This window comes from Motacilla alba, chromosome 2 (assembly GCF_015832195.1).
Source record: "Motacilla alba alba isolate MOTALB_02 chromosome 2, Motacilla_alba_V1.0_pri, whole genome shotgun sequence".
NCBI classification, from domain to species: Eukaryota; Metazoa; Chordata; class Aves; order Passeriformes; family Motacillidae; genus Motacilla; species Motacilla alba.
This window is the reverse complement of record NC_052017.1, coordinates 723,672-743,425: the sequence shown is the minus strand read 5'-3', so window position 1 is coordinate 743,425 and position 19,754 is coordinate 723,672. Positions and strand designations below refer to the sequence as shown.

At 57.1% G+C, this 19,754-nt stretch overlaps 1 protein-coding gene across 1 annotated transcript; it reads left to right on the top strand.

The window, feature by feature from the left end:
* Positions 1-23: 23 nt before the first annotated feature.
* On the top strand, positions 24-12,825 carry CDC25A (cell division cycle 25A). Its single transcript, XM_038130026.1, has 16 exons — positions 24-301; positions 2,058-2,137; positions 3,385-3,439; positions 4,086-4,118; positions 4,251-4,287; positions 4,655-4,756; positions 5,449-5,547; positions 6,171-6,305; positions 6,995-7,069; positions 7,644-7,793; positions 8,056-8,148; positions 8,582-8,644; positions 8,753-8,851; positions 9,702-9,832; positions 10,110-10,221; positions 11,531-12,825. The coding sequence occupies exons 1-16, from the start codon at positions 150-152 to the stop codon at positions 11,669-11,671; spliced, it is 1,557 nt and encodes a 518-aa protein (XP_037985954.1). The 5' UTR covers positions 24-149; the 3' UTR covers positions 11,672-12,825.
* The last annotated feature ends 6,929 nt before the right edge of the window (positions 12,826-19,754 follow it).

Here is a 19,754-nt window from a genome sequence, read left to right as displayed (position 1 = left end):
CCCGCGGGGCTCCGCGCGCTGATTGGCCGAGCCGCGGTTTGGCGCCAGCTTCGGAGCGGGCGACGGGCACCGGTTGGGGTCAAAACGCTGCGGCGGCCGCGCTGACGGCAGGGACGGGACGGCTGCGCTGGATTCCCGTTCCCGGTCCCATGGATCCCACCCCGAGCGCTTCCCACCGCCGCCGCCTCCTGCTGCTCTCGCCGGCCTCCCCCGCCTCGCCCGCCGTGGTTAAGGCGCTCTTTCAGGATGAGCTCTCGCCTGTCTCGGACCTCCGCCTCACCATGGAGCAGCTGGGGCGCGGGTGAGTCTGGGCCCGGGCACTCTCCTTTTTCTCGCCGCTGTCGCCACCCCCCAAAAAAAGCGAGGTTTGGAGGCCTCAGCCCCTCCTTCTTCCTTCCGCACCAAGAGAGCTTCCTTCTCCTTTCCCCCATCCCTACGAGCCCTCCCGGGCACTCTGTCCCCCCTCCCGGGCACTCTGTCCCCCCTCCCGGGCACTCTGTCCCCCCTCCCGGGCACTCTGTCCCCCCTCCCGGGCACTCTGTCCCCTCTCCAAAACGTTTTCCTGCCCCTCCCTGAGCCGAAGCGAGGCCCAGAGAGGCTCCCCCATATACAAAAACCCCAAGGCCTCCAGGAGTCGTTTTCCTTCCGTTCCATCCACCCCCGTAATTCCCTCCCGCGCAGTGAAGCCTGATGGAACTCCCGCCTCCTACCCCCCAAAAACCCCCCAACCCCCTGGGATGTCTTTATGCCCCTCTCAGCCCCGAAGCCCAGGCATGTCCTTTAACACCCCCTGTTCCCCAGGCCCTCCGGGCTGTGTCTGCTCCCTCCTGGCCGCTGCCCGCTCTCAGGAGCTCATTTCCTTGCACAAGGAAGGCCTCGGGGCGCTCCTCTGCCCTCACCCCCCAAAACACAGCGAGGCCTCGTGGGTCCCTCCTTTTCCTTTCCCCCCAGCCCCCAGGGAGGCCTCGGGGGTCTCTTCATCCCCTTCTCCCCCCGCAGTGAGGCACTGAGGGCTCATCCCGCCTGCTCTCCTTCCAGCCCCCCTCCCCACGCCTGCAGCACCCCTTCTCCCAGCCCTTCCCCCAAAAACGGCGCCTCCCGGACCTGCTTCTTCCCCCCACGCCCACCCACGAGGCCTCAGCTTTAGCCCTCCCACCCTGCCAGCCTCCATGTGTCCCTTAGCGTCCCCCAGCCCTTTGCTGGTGCCTCCCTCTGTTCTCTGCTCCTGCCCCATCCCGCATGGGTGCACGCTCTGGGACACCTTCCCCTGCCCTGCTGCTGCTCCGGCCATCCCCCTCGCTGCCGAGCCCTTCCGTGCCTCCCTCAAACCCCTTTGTGTCCCTCGCAGCTCCTCCTGCCCGGTTCCCCCGCAGCCCCGTTCCTGCTCTCTGCTCTGTGCCCCAGGTGCTGCAGTCTGTGCTCTGCAGCTGCTCCCGCTGCCCAGGCTGCGGCCACAGCTGCTCCATTTTGCTGCTCTCTGAGCTCCTCTAATCCCATTATTCCCGCAGCTCCTCCCTTGTGTGCCTCCCGTTTTGTCCCGGCCCGCTCGGGTCTCAATGACTCTCCTGGGTTTTATTTGTTGGTTTTCTGTCATTCTCATTTCTGCCACCACCTGCTTTACGGGCCTTCCTTCCTTCAGATTCCTGGGATTCCTGCAGACCATTGCCAGTGCCCTCCTTGGAAGTTATTCAGCCCTTTGATTTTGTAGCCCTGGCTACATTTTCTTTTTTTTTTTAATTAACCACGTGCTGGAGCCTCACTCAAGCAGCTTTTCCCTTATATATGTGGGGCTCCATATGATTTTCTTCTCTCTCAGCACTGAGGTTGAGCAGATAAAACAAAATTTGGGAGGTAACTGTTTATCAAAATGGGTTTGAATTAGAAATCTGGCAATTTTCTCTATGCAAAACCTGAATTAAAGGAGTGGCTGCCAAAGAGAGGGTTGGAGGGTTGCAGTTCCAGGAAGGATAACTGGGCTCTGAGAGAAATCCAGGTGATGCCCACCTGCAGTGTTGTGTTTCTTGCTTTTACAGCAAATCCCAAATTTTCCTTTCCAGGCAGTGTGAAAACCTGGACCAAGACGTGGGAACCAAAAATGGATTGCACAGATCGGCATCTTCAGAGTCCACAGACTCAGGTAGGGCTGCCCCAGTTAACAAACGCTGATGAGGAATTGGAAAGCAATGGCATCCAGGGTTTGGAGAGAGAACTGGCCCTTGGAAGGAGGGAGGCAGGTGGAAAATCCCCCAGGAAACCTCTGCAGCTCATGGCACGTGGAAAACCCCCAGGAAACCTCTGCAGCTCATGGTTTGGGCTGTGGGTTTTTTTAAATTTTGCTTTAATTGTCCTGGAGACTGAGCAGCAGGGAGGCAGAACAAGTCCTCAGTGTGTTTTGTCTCTTTAAACCCAAACTGTGCCCGTGAGTGGCTCTGTCCTGTGCTCTCCTCTTACCAAGGGCTGGTTGATGATCTGAAACCCCTCCGTTCTGGTACTTCCTGGGAGGATTTCCTGTTTTTCACACGAGATGTTTAATCACTGAAAACGAAATAAGCTCTCACCCCATAACTTGTAGATTCCCTCTGGTGCTTCTTTGCTCCAGCCGAGGGAAATCACTGTTTCCACCTGGATTTGTGCCCCGTTTTGAGAGCGCTTTCAGCCTAAAAAAGAACTTTGAGAATGGCAAAGCAGCAGTACAGCTCCCAAACCTCGGAGCAGGGCAGAGCAGCCAGCCTTGCTCGAGCCTCACGTTCTGTGGCTCCTCAGGAATCCGTGCTGGAGTGACTCTGGATGTGTCTGAAATGCTCTGGGGCTACAGAGCTGTGCTTGCTCTGTGCTTCTGTTAATTCCAGGACGTTCAGAAAAGCCTTTTGAACTGCTTGTTTTTGGGAACGAGCCCAAAATTTCTTTGTAGGTGTAACTAAAAACGTGGCTTAAAAAAACCCTAAAGGACTAAATTGTTTATTAGTCCTTTAGGACTAATTAGTCCTGGTGTGTGGTGGCTAAACAGAATATTCCATGCTGGGTGCCAGCACTCTGTTCCACGTGAGAGCCCAGGCAGGGCTTGGGGGGCTTTTTGAATTCCCCCCCCCCTGTTTTTCCATCAAGTTTGGCACTTGATGATCCACTGCCAAACCCCACGGTGGGGAGTGGCTGTAACTCTAATTGATTTATTAATTTATTCAAAAATAATTGTTTTAGAATTATTTATTGTAATTTCTAATAAATATCTATCCTAATAAATTCATTTATTAGAATAATTTATTCTGCACCGAGGTCAGGCTGCAGGTGGGGACTTTCCACGTGAATTTCCTGGGTCTTTCTGTGGAAATCTGCAGCAGTGTGTGCTGCTGGGTATAAATCAGTGGAAATCTGTGTCTCCTGCAGGTTTGGCTTTGGATTCTCCTGGCCCTGCGACCTCACAGGACTCCATGGAGGACGCGTGAGTGCCCCTGTGTGAAAGCTGGCATCATTTTAACAAACGTGGGCTCAGGAGGCCTGGGGAGGGAATCCCTCTGCTGGCACTGGCACTGGGGCATCCCTGCTGCCCTGTCCGTGTGCTCCAGAGCTGGAATGCTGGCACTGGCACTGGGGCATCCCTGCTGCCCTCTCCTTGTGCTGCTGGAATGCTGGCATTGGCACTGGGGCATCCCTGCTGCCCTCTCCTTGTGCTGCTGGAATGCTGGCATTGGCACTGGGGCATCCCTGCTGCCCTCTCCATGTGCTGCTGGAATGCTGGCATTGGCACTGGGGCATCCCTGCTGCCCTCTCCATCCCTGCTGCCCTCTCCTTGTGCTGCTGGAATGCTGGCATTGGCACTGGGGCATCCCTGCTGCCCTCTCCATGTGCTCCAGAGCTGGAGTGCTGGCACTGGCCCTGCCCCTGCCCAGGGCACTGCAGTGCTGATCTGAGCAGGGGGTTGTGCCCATGGCCCTGGCACCTGCCTGCAGCCTGGGGCTGCTCCGAGGTCTCTCTAAATGGCACCTTTTAACTTTGGTTGAAGTCTGTGCCTTAAGAACCACGGAACCATTTAATTTGGGAAAGACCTCTAAGACCTTCAAGCCCAACCTTTGATCTTTTGCTTTCAGGTTTGAGAAAGCAATCAAATCCAGCAGGCTGAAGTAAGTATAATTCCATTTTAAATTCTTCCTCGGTGTCTCTTATGGGTTATGGAACTGGGGGGTGACTTCTATTCATGTCACTGCCTTTTAAAGCAAAATGTTGAAATAAATTTTGTTTCTTTTTCCTTGTAGCCTTCGGATACCTTTCAGAAGAATCCATTCCCTGCCTGTAAGTGAGAGTGGGGTTGATGTTTTATACATTTAAAGGGTTTAGCATGGTTTTGGTTGAATGCATTTAGTTGAATACTTGTTAATTCTCTGGCTTCAACACCAGCTGCTGGGGTGCTTAATGTCACAACTGCAGTTTAAATTCCCAGTATCCCTTAATTTAGTGTGAAATTTCTGTAGTGTGGCTCCATCACTGCTGCACTGAAGCATTTTGGTCCCTGTACCAAGGTGTCAGCAGAGGATTCCTGCACAGGGGGTGCAAAATCTGTAGTCAGAGGCTTTCCAGGCTTTGTTAACCCCTTTGGTGCTGGAAATGTGCTTGTGCAAGGACTGATGCACAGTCCTGAGCTGCCCCTTCTGTGTTGCAGCAAAGCCTGCTGGGCTCCAGCCCTGCTCTGAAGAGAAACCACTCTGACTCTCTGGACACTGATGCTTTCCAGCCTTTGGAACAGGATGAAAATAAGGAAAATGTGAGTGCTCTTTCCTGATGCCTGTGGGAGGGGAGGGACAGCTGGATTAGCACAGGGAATGTGATGGGAAAGGCTTCAATGACTCCCTGCCAGGCTGTTCTTCAGGCACAGCCACCTCTAGCTCAGTTTTTCTGAAGGAAACTTGCAGCTCTGATTAGAGCTGTTGGCAGCTTAATAAAAATTGGGAAGACTCTGCCCAGATCTGCCTTGGTGCCACTGCCCCTGACTCCTTTCTGGCTGTGGCAGAGGAAAATCTGTTCCCTCTGCTTGCTGTGGGCAGGAGCTGCCTCCAGAAGGGGTCTGGGGAGGTCACCCCTGGCTGTCCCCACTGCTGCCACGGGGAGCCCTGGCTCCTCTTGGATTCAGTGTCTGGGAATCCTGTGGGGAATGAGGTGTCAGTGCTTGGCTGCCTCCAGGAATGATTTATTTATTCTGCAGAGAATTGAGTGACAGAGAAGCCCTGAAGCCTGTAGGTGATGCCAAGAGCATAAATGCTGGATTATGTTAGATGAAACACTGCTGTAACATCTTTAATTTGAAAACATTCACCTTCAGATATTCCCGTTGGCAGCAGGGAGCTTAAATCCAAAATGTCAGGCAGTTTAACAAACTGGAAAAGATGAAAGGATCCAAGCAGCTGAACACAGTTTGTAATTTTGGTGAAATGATCATTCTGCTGGTTTTTCTTTCAGGAATCATTTGAGTTCAAGAAGCCAACCAAACCAGCTTCTCGTGGCTTCCGTGATGGAAGGGGTGTTCCTGGAGCAAGGCAGAATTCATCCCCAGCTCAGGTACTTGGTTCTTTTCAACTAATTCTCACCTAATTCTCTGGGATCAAAATAACCAAATCAGGGTTCTAAAGTGGTGATTTCAGTCGGGGGCCAGGTAGAAAAACTTATTTATCTGCCAGATAAGAGAATTCTTCTCACCTTTGGCTCATGAGAAATTTGGAGCATTGTTCTGGGAAGGATGGGTCAGCACAGAGCTGGGGTTCTGCTCAGTTAGTGAAGGGAGTGTGGGCATTGCTTTGGATTGGGATGATCAGTAAAGCTGATACTGAATGTTCAGGCAGATGCATTTGGAACAACAAACCAAGCTCTGTAGATGCAGCTGGGTTTTGGGTCCAGATGTGGCATCCAGGGAGAAAATTTCCCTTATTCCTACCCTGTTGTTTAGAAAAAGCAACTGAAAATCACTGTACAGAAACAGAGCTGGGGGGCCAAGCCTTGTCTCAGCTCCCTGGACCCAGCAGCCCTTCCAGAATCCTGCTGATCCCTGCCTGTGCTGCAGCTCAGGGCTGGGGATAACCACGGTGTTCCCTGGAGTGCAGAGAGCCCTGGTGGCCCCTCCGTGGCTGCAGCATCCTGCAGGGAGCAGAGGGAATGCTGTTAAAACCCCCTCTGTCTCCTCTCAGCTGCCCATGGGGGAAACAGCCTCTGGGGAAGAGGAGAACTCCAGGGCAGCCTTCCTGCAGCAGCATTCCCTGCCCTCCTCGGAGAGTGAGGATGATGATGGCTTCATGGAGCTGCTGGATGACCAGGACTTGAAGGTGTGTGCAGAGGGGATGGGGTGGAGATCCCCAAATCAGCCCTGCCTGGTGTGTCTGGTGTGCTCTGCTGCAGTCAGGGTGCTCAGACTGCACCACGCTGGGCTTTTGGGAACCACAGAAGCCCAGACTGCTCTGGGTTGGAAGGGACCCTACAGCTTATCCAGTTCCAATCCCCTTCACATGGGCTGGGGCATCTCCCTCAAGGAGATTAATTAGTTCTCATCATCTTTTCTACCTCACACTGGGGTGTCTTTATCTTATAAGTGCTCTTTCCTGGTGCAGCCAGTGGGATTTGTTTGGGGTCTGAACAAGTGAATTATTTTTAGCTTGAGAACCGAGGGAATTACTTGAACAGCTGGCATTTTTCTTTAGAAACTTCCTGAAAAAGTCAGAGGTGGTGATTGCTTTGAGCCACTTGGATACAAAACTGTTTCCAAGGGAATCTGAAATGCTTAAAGCTCTGGAGGCTGATCTTTGTTAATCAATCAATGAATTGATAAACTCACCTCCTCAACGTGGCTCCGCTCAGTTCCGTTATTTCCTGAAGAATTGCTCTGATGATGGAGTTCACTCCCTGAAGCTGCTCTGGCAGCTGGTTCCAGCTGGAATGCTCTCCTGAGCCAGGCAGGAGCTGTACCTGCAGGCTGTCTGGGGTGGGGTGGATGAGCAGGAGCTTCCCTCCCTTGCAGAACGACGAGGAGATGCCCTCGGACGTGTCCAGTCTCTGGACGGCGCCGCTGGTCATGAGGAGAGCGGACAGTCGGGTGAGTGTCCCCACAAGGGACTGTGGCATCCCACTGTCTCCTGCATCCCTAAGAGCAGGACAAGCCCTGGCAGACCCCCCTGCACAATTCCCTTATCTCTGGAGCAGTTCACCTGGCAGACTTTGTCAGTGTGGAACAATTGGTGTTTATAGGAATAGAATTTCTTCTTGCGCTTCATAAATGTGAGAAGATCTTGACTTCCCTTATCAGAATCTTGGCATATCTGGAATCCACTCTGCAGGGACTCACCTGGAATGCTGTAACCTGATGCTTTGATAACAGACCAGGAAAGGAGCTCCAGCAGAAAGCTCCTTAATCTGCTGATAAATTGGCTGCTAATTGATGTAGAGCATTCTGCTGGCTCTTTATCTTGCTTATGGTGCCCCAAGCTCCCCCAGTAACAAGTGTTACTGGAAATGCAAAGCCCGGATAATTCAGATTAACAGCCCCCTGTTGCTCTGTAGTGGTGGTGCCTTAAATGAGGCCAAGTCTGGAATAATCTGAAAGCCTGAGTTGTGTTTATTTTCTTTTATAAACCTTTGCTGCACAACTCAACTCCTCTTCTCCCTCGCAGGCCAAGCGGTGCCGGCTGTTTGGCTCCTCGTCCATGTCAAGCGTTGCAGGAAGAACCACCCAGAAAAGGATGGAGAGATCCCAGGAGGAGAATTCTCCTGGGAAAAGCAAGAAGAGGAAAAGCCTGCCTGGAACCTCCGAGGACTCCACGGTTGGTGGCTCAGCATCCAGTTTGTGACACGCAGTTGATGAGGGGAGATGCGCAGTTGGGGTCTGGCTTGTGGAGGTTGGTGGGAGCTTTTCCAGGTGGATTTTTGGGGCAGCAGTTCCACAGTGCTGAACCTGAGCTTTGCCCTGAGCAGGGAAGCTGAGGGGGCAGTTCAGGGCTTGGGAGTGCACTCCAAGCTGCCAGCTGTGGGAAACAGGGAATGGGACGTGTGTGCCCTCATGGATCTCTGACCTGTGTCCTGCAGAGCCTGAAGCTGGTGAGGACCCAGCGCTCCACAGCAGAGATTGAGAGCATTTTGGACAGTGACCAGAGGGACCTTATTGGGGACTTCTCCAAGGTAATTCCAGAGATTCCGTGGCCAAGTGTTGAATGAAGTGGTTTAAGGGCCTCTCTTGGTGGGGGTGTCTCAAACCAGCCCAGAAAAACACTTCCCTTTAGAGAGGCTCTTCTGTTCCCTCATAAACCTGCCTTGCTTCTTTGGACTTGATCTTGGAGGTCTTTCCCAACCTTAACAATTCTTTGGTCTTCAAACAACCAGGAGAGGCTGTTGGTGAGAGGGGGATGGCCCAGGCTGGACACAAATTTGGGGTTAAAGCCCTATAAAATCCTCTAGTGTAGGAGCCAAAAACTAAATTCTGAGCCTGATTTCAGCATTCTTAGCAGCTTTAACTCCTGCAGAAGTTCTGGCCAGCAGTGTCTGTTACAGAGTGAACTGCTGGATGCTGAGCTGTGACTCACAGCTGGAATTTTCTCAATCCTGTCTCTTCCAGAGTTATTTATTTGACACTGTCGATGGGAAACATCAAGATTTAAAATACATCGACTCTGAAATGGTGAGTGCTCCAAGGGAGCCAGAAAAAATTTTTTAGTGGGGGTTGGGGGACAACACAAAAATGGCTTGAAACAACTGAACTCTGGTTTTTGTGGTCTTTTTTTCTCAGATCGTGTCTGTGCTGACTGGGAAGTTTGAGAGCTTCATCAAGCAGTGTGTGATAATTGACTGTAGATACCCCTATGAGTACGAAGGGGGACACATCAAGGTATGTTGGCCCCACGAGAGCAGGGCAGGTGGGCTGAAGCTGCAGCCCGGGGTCACTGGGATCCCTGTGGGGCTGATTTTTATCCAAGGCCCTGTGGATGTGTTATTCCTGAGGGGCCCCTCTGGGATCCTGTCACGCTCACCCACTGCCTGGGTTTGGACACTGGGCCCACATGTGGGCCATGAAGTGGCTGCTCCTTAAAAGAGGGGACATTCTGCTCTCTGGAAGCAGAGGAGGGGCCTGTGGCCCTCACGGTGACAGAAGGTCCTAAGGAGGATGTGACACTGAGTGTCCAGCGTCATCACATCTCAGGAAGCTAAAACTGGAATGCTACACTTGGTTTCAGTGACAGACTTCAAAGGAAAAATGTCTGTAAAACATAACCAGGAACAGGTCACCCAGACACCTTGTGATGGGTGTTAGAGCCCCTGGCAGGGCCTGAAGGGGCTCCAGGAGAGCTGCAGAGGGACTGGGGACAAGGCCTGCAGGGACAGGACACAGGGAATGGCTCCCACTGCCAGAGGGCAGGCATGGATGGGAGATTGGGAATTAGGAATTCCTGGCTGAGGAATCACACAGAGCCAGTTCCAGAATGTCTGTGGTGTCCTGGTGGGGTTTGGAGCTGTGCTGGGAGAGGGTTCCAGCCTGTCTGGGGTGCCCTGGTGGCGTTTGGAGCTGGGCTGGGAGAGGGTTCCAGCCTGTCCGGGGTGTCCTGGTGGGGTTTGGAGCTGTGCTGGGAGAGGGTTGCAGAGCTCCTCCAGCAAACCCAGATGAGGAACTGGTTCCCAGGGGAGTGGGATGAGTTAGTGGCTGTTCCCCTCCGCTCAGTGCTTGGACTCTGCCCTTGCAGGGTGCCATAAACCTGCACATGGAAGAGGAGGTGCAGAATTTCCTGCTGAAGAAGCCGATCCAGCCGTCGGAGAACAAGCGCGTCATCGTGGTGTTCCACTGCGAGTTCTCCTCGGAGCGGGGCCCGCGCATGTGAGCTCCTCTCCCCGGAGCACTGGGGGGCTGGGCTGGCTCCACTTGCAGGGCTCGGGGTGCTTGGCACCTCTGGCAGGGCTTGTCACAGCCTGGGGGGTGAGGAGCCGTGCTGGGCCTGGGCCGGAGCACTGGAATGTGCGGAGGGAAAGGAAAAGCCTCTGAGCTGTGGCTGTGGGGCAGCTCCAGCTCCTCCTTTGAGGGATGGGGGGTTTGGGGTGCAGCTGTGGGAGTTACTGGGTGAATGTGGGATTTAACAGGGATTTTCCTGCTGCAGGTGCCGGTTTGTGAGGGAGCAGGACAGGCTGAGCAATGAGTACCCCAACCTGCACTACCCAGAGCTCTACGTGCTCAAGGGGGGCTACAATGATTTCTTCTCGAGGTGCCAGGTGAGTAACCTGGGTTCCTCGTCCCTGGCAGTGTCTGAGGCCAGGTGGGAAGGGGCTTGGAGCAGCCTGGGACAGTGGAAGCTGTCCCTGCCCGTGGCAGGGTGTGGAACAAGATCTTTTAGGTTCCTCCAACCCAATCCTTTCTATGGTCTCTATCACACTCAGATAAATAATATTAATTTCTTCCTACTCAAACTTCTCCTTGGGACAGAGTGGTTTGGCTGGGGGGCTTTTCCTCCTCTCTGTTTTTCATTGGGCTGTTCCCAGAGCAGCTCAGCCTGTTCCATGTCTTGGAGCTGTCTTCCTGCCATAGCTGAAGGGCTTTTCCCCTTGTCTCAAGTAAAATAGAAGTGGTTTCTGCCCCTTTAGAACAAACTGTCACTCAGAGAAAGGATTTCAGCCTTCTCAGAGCAGGGGAGAAGACAAGGCTTGACAGTAATTGCTGGATAATAAACGGAAACCTGAGGTCTTGTACAGTCCTAAACCAGCAAAATTGAAAACCTGAGCTTGGAGTTTGCAGCCTCTAATTGAGACAAGGAAACTAAAACCCACCCCCCAGCACTTCAGGGCTGGGGTTTCTCCTGTCCTTGGCTCCTGCAGCATTCCCATGGTCCCAGTGCTCCTGGGCTCTGTCCTGGTGCTGTGACACAACCAGGCTCAGCTCCTCAGGCCCCGCACTTCCACTCATCCCCCGGGAGGTGGGAGAGACCTGGCCCGTCCGTGGCCAGCTGGGTGGGGCTGTCAGCTCCTTCCCTGTGGGATGTTGGCTCTCGCAGCCCTGCAGCTGATGGCAGCCAGTGCTGCCCGGGTTTTGGCTCTCCCTGCGAGCTGCTGCCTCCCCTGGGCTGAGGGACACCCGGGCTTTGGGGTGTCCCCGTGGACTTTGGAGGAGAGGGCACCGAGGCCTCAAGGTGGCAGCACGGGACAGCCAAGGGCAGCTCCCTGGGAGCCGGGAGCTGTCCCGAGGCACACGGATCGGGGAATGCTCGGGGCTGGGGGGGACCCGCGGTGATCATTGGTCCCTAAATCCACCGCCTTGCTGTGATCAGCCACCAGCTGAGCTGGAACATCCTTGCAGTCTGTGCCTTGCAAGGTGAACTCTCGGCCAGCTCAGCCTGTGTGTTGTCTGCCAGGAAATTTGGGATGAGAGCCCTGTACACAAAGCCCTTGTTTTGATGGCTGTAACTGAATCTCCCTGGGCTTTGTGTGTCTGCCACCGAGCTCCTGCCTGGAACGGGGGTCTGTCCCTGTTTGCCCAGGGATCACCACCCCGGTGCCACTGAGGTGACCCCAGCTCCTGTTTCCCCAGAGCTTCTGCGAGCCCCAGAGCTACCGCCCCATGCACCACAAGGACTTCAAGGAGGACCTGAAGAGGTTCCGCACCAAGAGCCGCACCTGGGCCGGGGAGAAGAGCAAGAGGGAGATGTACAGTCGGCTCAAGAAGCTCTGAGGGCTGCAGGGACCTGCAAGGACTGCCCCGCCTGGGGGCTGCAGTGGGACAGCCCCGTGTTCCTGTGCTCCCACCCCCCTGGGCCGTCTCCTCCCTGGGATCACCTGGACCTCGGCCCCGCGAGCCGGATTCTGGCTGGGAGCTGCCTTGGGATTCTTTTGGTTACGTTGCTTCGTGAAAATGTTGTGGCTTCTTGTGTTGCGTGACACCCCCAGATCGCCCGGGGAGGGTGGGGACAGCCTCGTGGGGCTGGGCTCGGTGTCAGCACTGCCAGGGAATTGTAGTGCCTGTTAATTTTTAAATGCTTAATTTTATTTAAATACAGTCAAATGAAGCCAATACCGCTGCGGTTGGATCATCTGGATTGTACCTAAACCTTGTTTCTGCTCCAGGGCCGCCTGCTGGGGGGGATTGGGGGGTCATTGTTTTTCTCAGCTGCAGTTTTGGTTCTGTGCAGCGTTGTGGGAAGGAAAATGGGAAATACCCCGTGCTGGCTCAGGGTTCCCACCTGGGCCAGCGCTGCGGGAAGCCTTGGGAGCCCATCTAAGGGCAACTGCTTGTTGTTCATAAACATCACCTCGTTCACTCCAGGGTGTTTCATTTCCTGGGCTGTCTGCGTTGGTTCTGGAGGAGTTGTGTTCTGGTGGAGGGAGAGGTTTTGGGAGCGGAGGGGGTTCAGCAGTTGGGTGATCCCAGGATTCTCAGCAGTGTTGCTGCTGCCTCTGAGCCTGCCAGTTGTTCTCCTTATCCTGAGACATTGCCAGAGCAGATCCTGGCTGTGAGGGATCCCAGAAGCTGCTCTGACACCTCTCCCCTGGGGGTGGCTGTGGCCACTTCTCCATCTGCCAGGAAGGGCAGGAGGTGGAATTTATCTGTGGGGGAAGCAGAACTTCCTCAGCTGTGTTGGACCCCCCAGCTGAGGAAGTTCTGCAGTCCCAAACTGCTTTGCTGCTGGTTTTGGGGTCGCTTCAGCCCCAACTCTTAAATCCATCTTCCTCTCACCAACTTCCAGGTGAAAACTGGTGCTCCTGGGAAGCTCCACGTGCCTGGGAACTTCCTGCTTCACTCTGTTGTATCCATGTCAAAAAATACTGAAATGGGGGTGCCTTATGTGGAATTTTAACTTGCTTTTTTTTTGCAACCTATTTCTTAAAACCTGCTGTTAATCCTTTTGCTCCCAAGAGGATTAAATTTTGAATTCTTTCTTGTTTAAAAAAAATCCGAATTTGCTGTTTTCCCTCAGAGCTGAATCCCTCGAATGGGGAGATGATGAAATGTTAAATCAGAAGTGGTGGTTACAATTTTCCCTCATTGCTTTGGGAAGGGCTGAACTCTGGGAAGGGGATGTGGGGTGTTGGACAGTCAGGAAGATCACTGAGTGCCCCAAAATACCCTTTGGGCCAGCCCTGGGGTGAAGCACCAGCTCAGCACCACACGGGCCGGGCAGGATCTCTCAGTCCCCCTCTGCCATCCAGCAGTTGCTCCATGGGAATGTTTTAACTCCTCCTGGCCAGAAAAAGCAGCAGGACCCTGGCGTGGGTCAGGCTGCTCCTGTCCAAGGTCACTCAGCTGCACACAGCCATGGCAGCAGTCCTGGTTTGCAGCCCTGCCCTCACTCTGCTCGTGGTCCCAGCCTCCTGGTGCTCAGGCTGTGGGGTGAGTGGTGTGCCTGTCCCAGCAGGGCAGGGATTGGGAGTGGCTGAAACCCCAGAGGGGTGCAGAGGAGATGTCCCTGTCCCAGCCCACCACATCTGTGTGGGCAGCCCTGGGGAAGGAGAGGGATCTAAACAGGCTCCGAACTCAAAACTGAGAGATTGCTGTGGGCACAGGGAATAAAGTCCTAAAAACCCAAGTTGCTGCCTGCACCTCTCCTTGCAGCAGGACGTGGATGAGCTGCTTGCTCATGGGCAGAACCCCAGGCTGCTGCTGGGTGCTTTTTGTGCCTTTGCTTGTTGCTTCCAGGATAAACTCCCAGAGCAGCTGGGGCTGCCCCTGGATCCCTGGCAGTGCCCAAGGCCAGGTGGGAGCAGCCTGGGACAATGGGAAGTGTCCCTGCCATGGCAGGTGGGCCCTGGGTGGGCTTTGAGGTCCCTTGAACCCAAACCATTTGGGGTTCCACGATCAGGGCTGCAGCCCCCTGAGTGCCAGAGCTGTGTGCTCCCCTCACTCAGTCACAGCTGGCTTCTGGCTGAGATCCTGCCCTGTGCTGGACTTTTCCCGGAGGGGCACCTGAGGGGGCTCTTGTGTCGAGGATGTGACGAGCAGGAGGCCAACAATGGGGTCAGATTCAAAAGCTTCCCTGGAAATCCAGCACGGTGCCTCCAAAGCCTCGGGAGGCTGGAGCACAGAGCGGGGTGGGGTTCCTTTCCCCCTTCCCTCCATCTGTCACCCTGAAAACTGATGTTGAAAGCAGCTTAAACCTTCATCAGCCTCAGCCCCCAGCTCCTGAGGCTGCAGAGCTTGGTGTTTCCTCCCATACCCCGTTACCTTGGTGGCCTAAAGGACTCTCATGCTCTGTCTTTGGGGCTAATAAAGGCCAGCTGCAAAGGGCCAGCGGCTCTGCTGGGCCAGCAGCTCCTGGAGCCCCTGCATTCCCTTGGGAATTGGCAGTGGGGGCTGGACATCCCTCCAGTGCTGCCTCAGGGGCGTTCAGGCTCCCTTAAGAACAGGCAAAAGGGGATTTTAGCAATTCTCTGGTTTTAAATCTTTTTGCATCTTTTCAAACAAACTTTCTGTCTTTGCCTTTTTGCCTCCTCTGTTTTCTTTGTGCAGCAGCTCTTCCCAGGCCTCTTGGAGCCTGTTCCCACATCCCTGCTCCTCTCCCACATCCCTGCTCCTCTCCCACATCCCTGCTCCTGCCCTGCACATGCCCAGCCCCTGTGAATCCCCAGCTTGGAATTTTCTGTAGTTTTTTGTCCAGTGCTCTGCCTCACCTGAGGCTCTGCTGGGCCAGGAGGGATTGTCCCAGCTGGAGGCAGGAGCACAGAGGGAGAAGCAGGAAAGGGCAAAGCAGGATCTCTGCAGTGCTGCTGCTTTGGGCTGAGGTTCAAACCAGGTAAAATTCACTAAAATTCCCCAACAAGCCAAGCTCCTGCAGGTTTGCAAGTGGCGCTGCCAGATGTGCCAGGCAGTGGCTGGGAGAGCCCCCTCTCCCCAGAGCTGAGGGGTTTGGCAGGGAGAAGACAGCAGGAATTGCCTGGGATGAAATCTTGGCTGTACCTCGGTGAGTGGATTGTTTCCCGAGGGGGATTCAGGTGGCTTTGCTGGGCAGAAGCTGCTTGGTTAAGAAAATCCTTGGCTTCTTGTCCTGGCAGTGCCAAGCTGGCTCCTGGAGAGCTGCTGCGTGGGCAGCAGTGCCCCAAAATTCCTGGAAATGTTGGGGCCAGGCTGGGTTTCTGTGGGACTGGGGCTGGGGGCTGGCTGCTCCCACAGGGACATTCCCGGGGCTCCATCACACCCCAGTGCCCACAGCCCCTCCTGCACTGCACGGGGTGGTCCTGCTGTGCCAAGCCTGGTCCCTCACCTGGGCTCCCTCTGGGCACAGCTGCAGCCTGTCACCACTCAGGGGAGGGCCAGGGGACAGCGCCAGCTCCCCAGCAGGACCAGGGGACAGTGCCAGCTCGCCAGGGACCCTGAGCAGCAGCAAGGAGCAGGGGTTGCCAGGCAGGGTGCAAGGTCCTTGTTAGAGGTCACCAAATGCAGGCAGAGCTGGAGGGGAAGCGAATCTCCTGCTGGCCAGCCAAGCTCCGGCGGGCATGGTGCCAGCCCCGGGGCTGGCAGTGGCCCCCGGTGGCCCTGTCCCTGTGCCTGTCCCTGCCTGTGCTGGGCCCTGGGTCCTGCTGTGCTCCCAGGGCTGTCTTGGGGCTGCTCTGGGATGGGTTCCCCCAGTTCTCCTTCCTGAGGAGAGCAGGCTCTGCTCAGCCTCGGGAGCCACCGGTGCCATCCGATCTGTCACTGCCACCAACCCCAGGCAGCAGAGGCAGCGGGCAGGGGTGGCACTGCCAGGGGTTTTCCTGACCCAAAGTCCCTCCCCTGGAAGGGCAGAGTGCAGGTGGGAGTGGGGGCAGGCAGCCCTTCAGGCCCCCCCGTGTCCCATCCAGCCTTGTCCCCTCAGTGTCACCTCCTGCACACGGGGCCACTCTCCGGGGTGTCTGAAGGCCCTCGGGCACCTTTGGAGAAGGGATGGATGTCACTGAGGTGGCCACCAGAGGGGTCTGTCAGGGCTTTGTCTGCTGGGGGGCACAGCTGGGTGTGCTGCTGTCCCTCCCCGGCTGCTGCTGCTGGATGAGCTCTGCAGGCTCGCTGGGGCTCCAGCAAGGAGCACGAAAAAGGAGAACATCAGAGGCACAAAGTGGAAGGAGGCCAAGAGGAACGCGGCCAAGAGCCCTTTCCTTCTTTCTCTTTCGCTCTGTGAGGGAAATCCCCCAGCCTGTGGGATGTCCCTGCGCCAGACATGGCCACCACGGGGACATTTCTGTGCCAGATATGGCCACAGCTCTGCCACCATGGGGACATGGCCACCACGGGGATATCCCTGTGCCAGACATGGCCATGGCTGTGCCACCATGGGGACATGGCCACCATGGGGACATTCCTGTGCCAGACATGGCCACAGCTCTGCCACCATGGTGACATTCCTGTGCCAGACATGGCCACAGCTCTGCCACCACGGGAACATCCCGTGACAGATATGGCCACGGCTCTACCACCATGGGGACATGACCACCACGGGGACATCCCTGTGCCAGACATGGTCATGGCTCTGCCACCACGGGGACATCCCATGACACACATGGCCACGGCTCTGCCACCATGGGGACATGGCCAAGGCTGTGCCACCACAGGAATGACAGTGGCTCGGGGCCATGGAGGGCAGGGAGCTGGGGAAAGGGGCCAGGCAGGAGCTCGTGCTGGAGGCAGGGTGGAACTCTGCTGCAGCTCCCACTCCACTGCGGGATTGTCCACTCGGGGTGGCTTCTGCCACTGCCCTTGGTGGCACAGGAAGGTGGGACCCTGCTGGGGGGGCTGGTGGTGGAGGGGCTCTGTGGCTGGGTCCTGGGAGTCTCCCCTGAAGGAACTGAGCAGGGTGGGGAAGGAGATGGTGGCTGTGCTGTGGGGGGGAGATCAGTGGGTGCAAACACCCCACAGGTAACCCCTGCCACCCCCTGCCAGGTGCCACTGGAGGGCATAACCCCAGCTCTGTGGTGCTTGTCCCTGTCACCTCCTCCGGGGATTCCTGCCCCAGGCAGCTCAGCAAACCCCACAGGGGAATCCCGGAGCTGGCACCCAGGGTCACCTGGCAGCTGCCCCATGTGACCCATGTGACATCAGGGCTCTGTGACACCCAGCATGGAGCAGTGGAGGCTCCCCAAGGAGCCTTTCTGGGCACAGGCTGGTGGCTGTGCCCTGGCCTGTCCTGAGGGAGGGCAGAGGAGGTGCCAGGCTTTGCGCTGTGCCCTGGGAGCAGCCCCGGGCAGCCACAGTCCTGGCAGTGGTGACACTGCCAAGGCCATAATTAGCAGGTGCCAGCACTGCTGGGGTTTGTCCCCAGTTCAGCCCTGGTTCAGCCCTGCTTCCTCCTCCCACCATCCTCCTCCTCCCAGGGCTGGGCAGTCCCAGAGGCACGGCTGGGCCCACGCAGGTCCCCGACTGCCACCACCCACCCGCTGCAGCCCTTGGCACGCAGGCTGAGGGGCAGAGCCGTGCTTTGGGGGGCAGAGCCCCGCTTTGGGGGTCAGTGCCGTGCTTTGGGGGCAGAGCTGTGCTTTGGGGAGCAGAGCCCTGCTTTGGGGAGCAGAGCCCTGCTTTGGGGAGCAGAGCCCTGCTTTGGGGGTCAGTGCTGTGCTTTGGGGGGCAGAGCCCTGCTTTGGGGGCAGGCTGTTCTTTGGGAAGCAGGCTCAGGAGCTGAGCTGTGCTTTGGGAAGCAGCATGACAAAGGATTCAAACCCACTGAACCAGTCTGGCGAGTGCTGAGGTCCATGGGGGAATGCTGTGCTCATGGGAACTCTCCCAGCATCACCGGGGTCCCAGGAAAGGTGGGGTCTGCCCTGGCAGAGTGAGCACAAGGGCATTTGGGGCTGTTTTTGGGGCTCTCCTGGGAGCAGAGCTGGTGTTTATGTTGAAGGGGATGAATTTGGTCCTGGACGTTTTCCTGTTGCAGCAGGAGGGGTGGCACACTCTGCACTGGGAACAGCTGGTCACATCCCCAGCAATCCTCAGCCCCTGGGCTGCTCCTCTCCCCTCCAGGCAGCGTGGCTGGAATTGGGGAAGAGGTCTGAGCATCCATCTCTTGGAGCGAGTCCAGATGGGGCCACCAAGGTGATCAGAGGGACGGAGCAGCTCTGCTGCAAGGAAAGAGAATTGGGATTGTTCAGCCTGGAAAAAGAGAAGTTTTGGGGTGAGGCCTTCCAGTTGGGGTGAGAAGTTTTTCACTGAGGCCTTCCAGTGCCTGAAGGAGCTACAAGAACCAGGGGGAGGGACTCTGGGCAAGGCCCTGGAGTGACCATGGAATGGCCTTCTCTTCTCCAGGCCGGACAGCCCAGCCCTCCACACACAGGAGAGCTGCTCTCCTCTCCTCCAGCATGTCCCACTGGGGAGCAGCAGGACCTGCTCCTCCCTGGGCCAGGCAGCAGAGCCCACAGGGCACAGCCATCTCTCAGGGCACTGCCTGGCACTGCCAGAGTGGTCCCTGGGCAGCAGGGCTCACCCTCAGGGCACTGCCTGGCACTGTTCTGGGCAGCAGGGCTCACCCTCAGGGCACTGCCTGGCACTGTTCTGGGCAGCAGGGCTCACCCTCAGGGCACTGCCTGGCACTGCCAGAATGGTCCATGGGCAGCAGAGCTCCCTCTCAGGGCAAAGCCATCCCTCAGGGCATTGCCTGGCACTGTTCTGGGCAGCAGGGCTCACTCTCAGGGCAGGGCCATCCCTCAGGGCATTGCCTGGCACTGTTCTGGGCAGCAGGGCTCCCTCCCTGTGCCCGGTACGTGCACAGCCCCACACTGCAGCTGTGCACAGAGGCCTTTGCATCCCGCCGAGGGTGTTTGTCCCCGCTGCCAGCTGCTCCCGGCTGCCTGCGGTGCTGGTGGCACGGTGGAGCTGTTCCCAGCGTGGCTTTGTGGAGCTGTGACCAGGAGCTCCCTGCAGCAGCAGTTTTGGGTGCCAGGGCTCCCTGCGCTCCCCGCTGCCCAGCACAGCCCTCACTGTGCCCCAGGGCCTGCTCCCGGCCCGTTTCACCCCACGTTCGCCTCAGAGCCATCGTTCCAGCCCCGCTCCTGGGCCGCGTCCCCGAGCAGGGCCCGCTCCGAGCCGCAGCAGCCGCTGGGCAGGAGAAGCAGCAGGATTTTCCCAGCTGCTGTCCGTGTGTCCGGGGCCCGGGAGCCTGTCCTGCCCGCAGAGCTGACAGCGGCCACGAAGCCGTCGGCAGCCGCAGACAAAGGCGCGATTGTTGCTGCCCGGGAGGAGCGAGGCTGCCCCAGGGTCTCTGGGCGCTGCCTCACAGCAGCTGGAGCCCGCAGAAAACAATTCCCCGGTGCCCCTGTGGGTGCTCGGAGCCCACGGAAAACAATTCCCCGGTGCCCCTGTGGGCGCTGGGAGCTGGGCACGGAGCACCGGGCAGGCCCCGGGACAGCAGCGCTGCAGCTCCGGGCCGGCCGGGCACCAGGCGCGGTTTGGCTCCGGACGGGAGAACGCTCCGGGAATTTCCGCCTGGCTTCTGCTGGATGCCGGCAGAGCCCGTGAGATGAGGAGCAGCCACCCTGGGAGCAGCCACATGTCGCCGAGGGCTGTGTCTCCCTGTCCCCGTGCTGTCTGTGCCAGCCCGAAGCATCCCGTGCTCCCGGCATCCCGGGTGGGCGCTGCGGGATGCTCAGGGCTGCCTTTGGTGTCATCCCTGCGGGCCGTGGGAGGGAAAGGGGCTGAGGGACAGGGTGGGCATTGCCAGCCCCTTTCCCTGCAGGGCTGAGACCGCCTGGAGCTCCGGATCCCTCTGGGTCACAGGCGCCGGTACCGCCGTGCGGCAGCGGGGGAGCGCCGCGGGGTTCAGGTGAGCCACGGAGCCGTGTCACCCTGTCCTGAGTGTCACCCA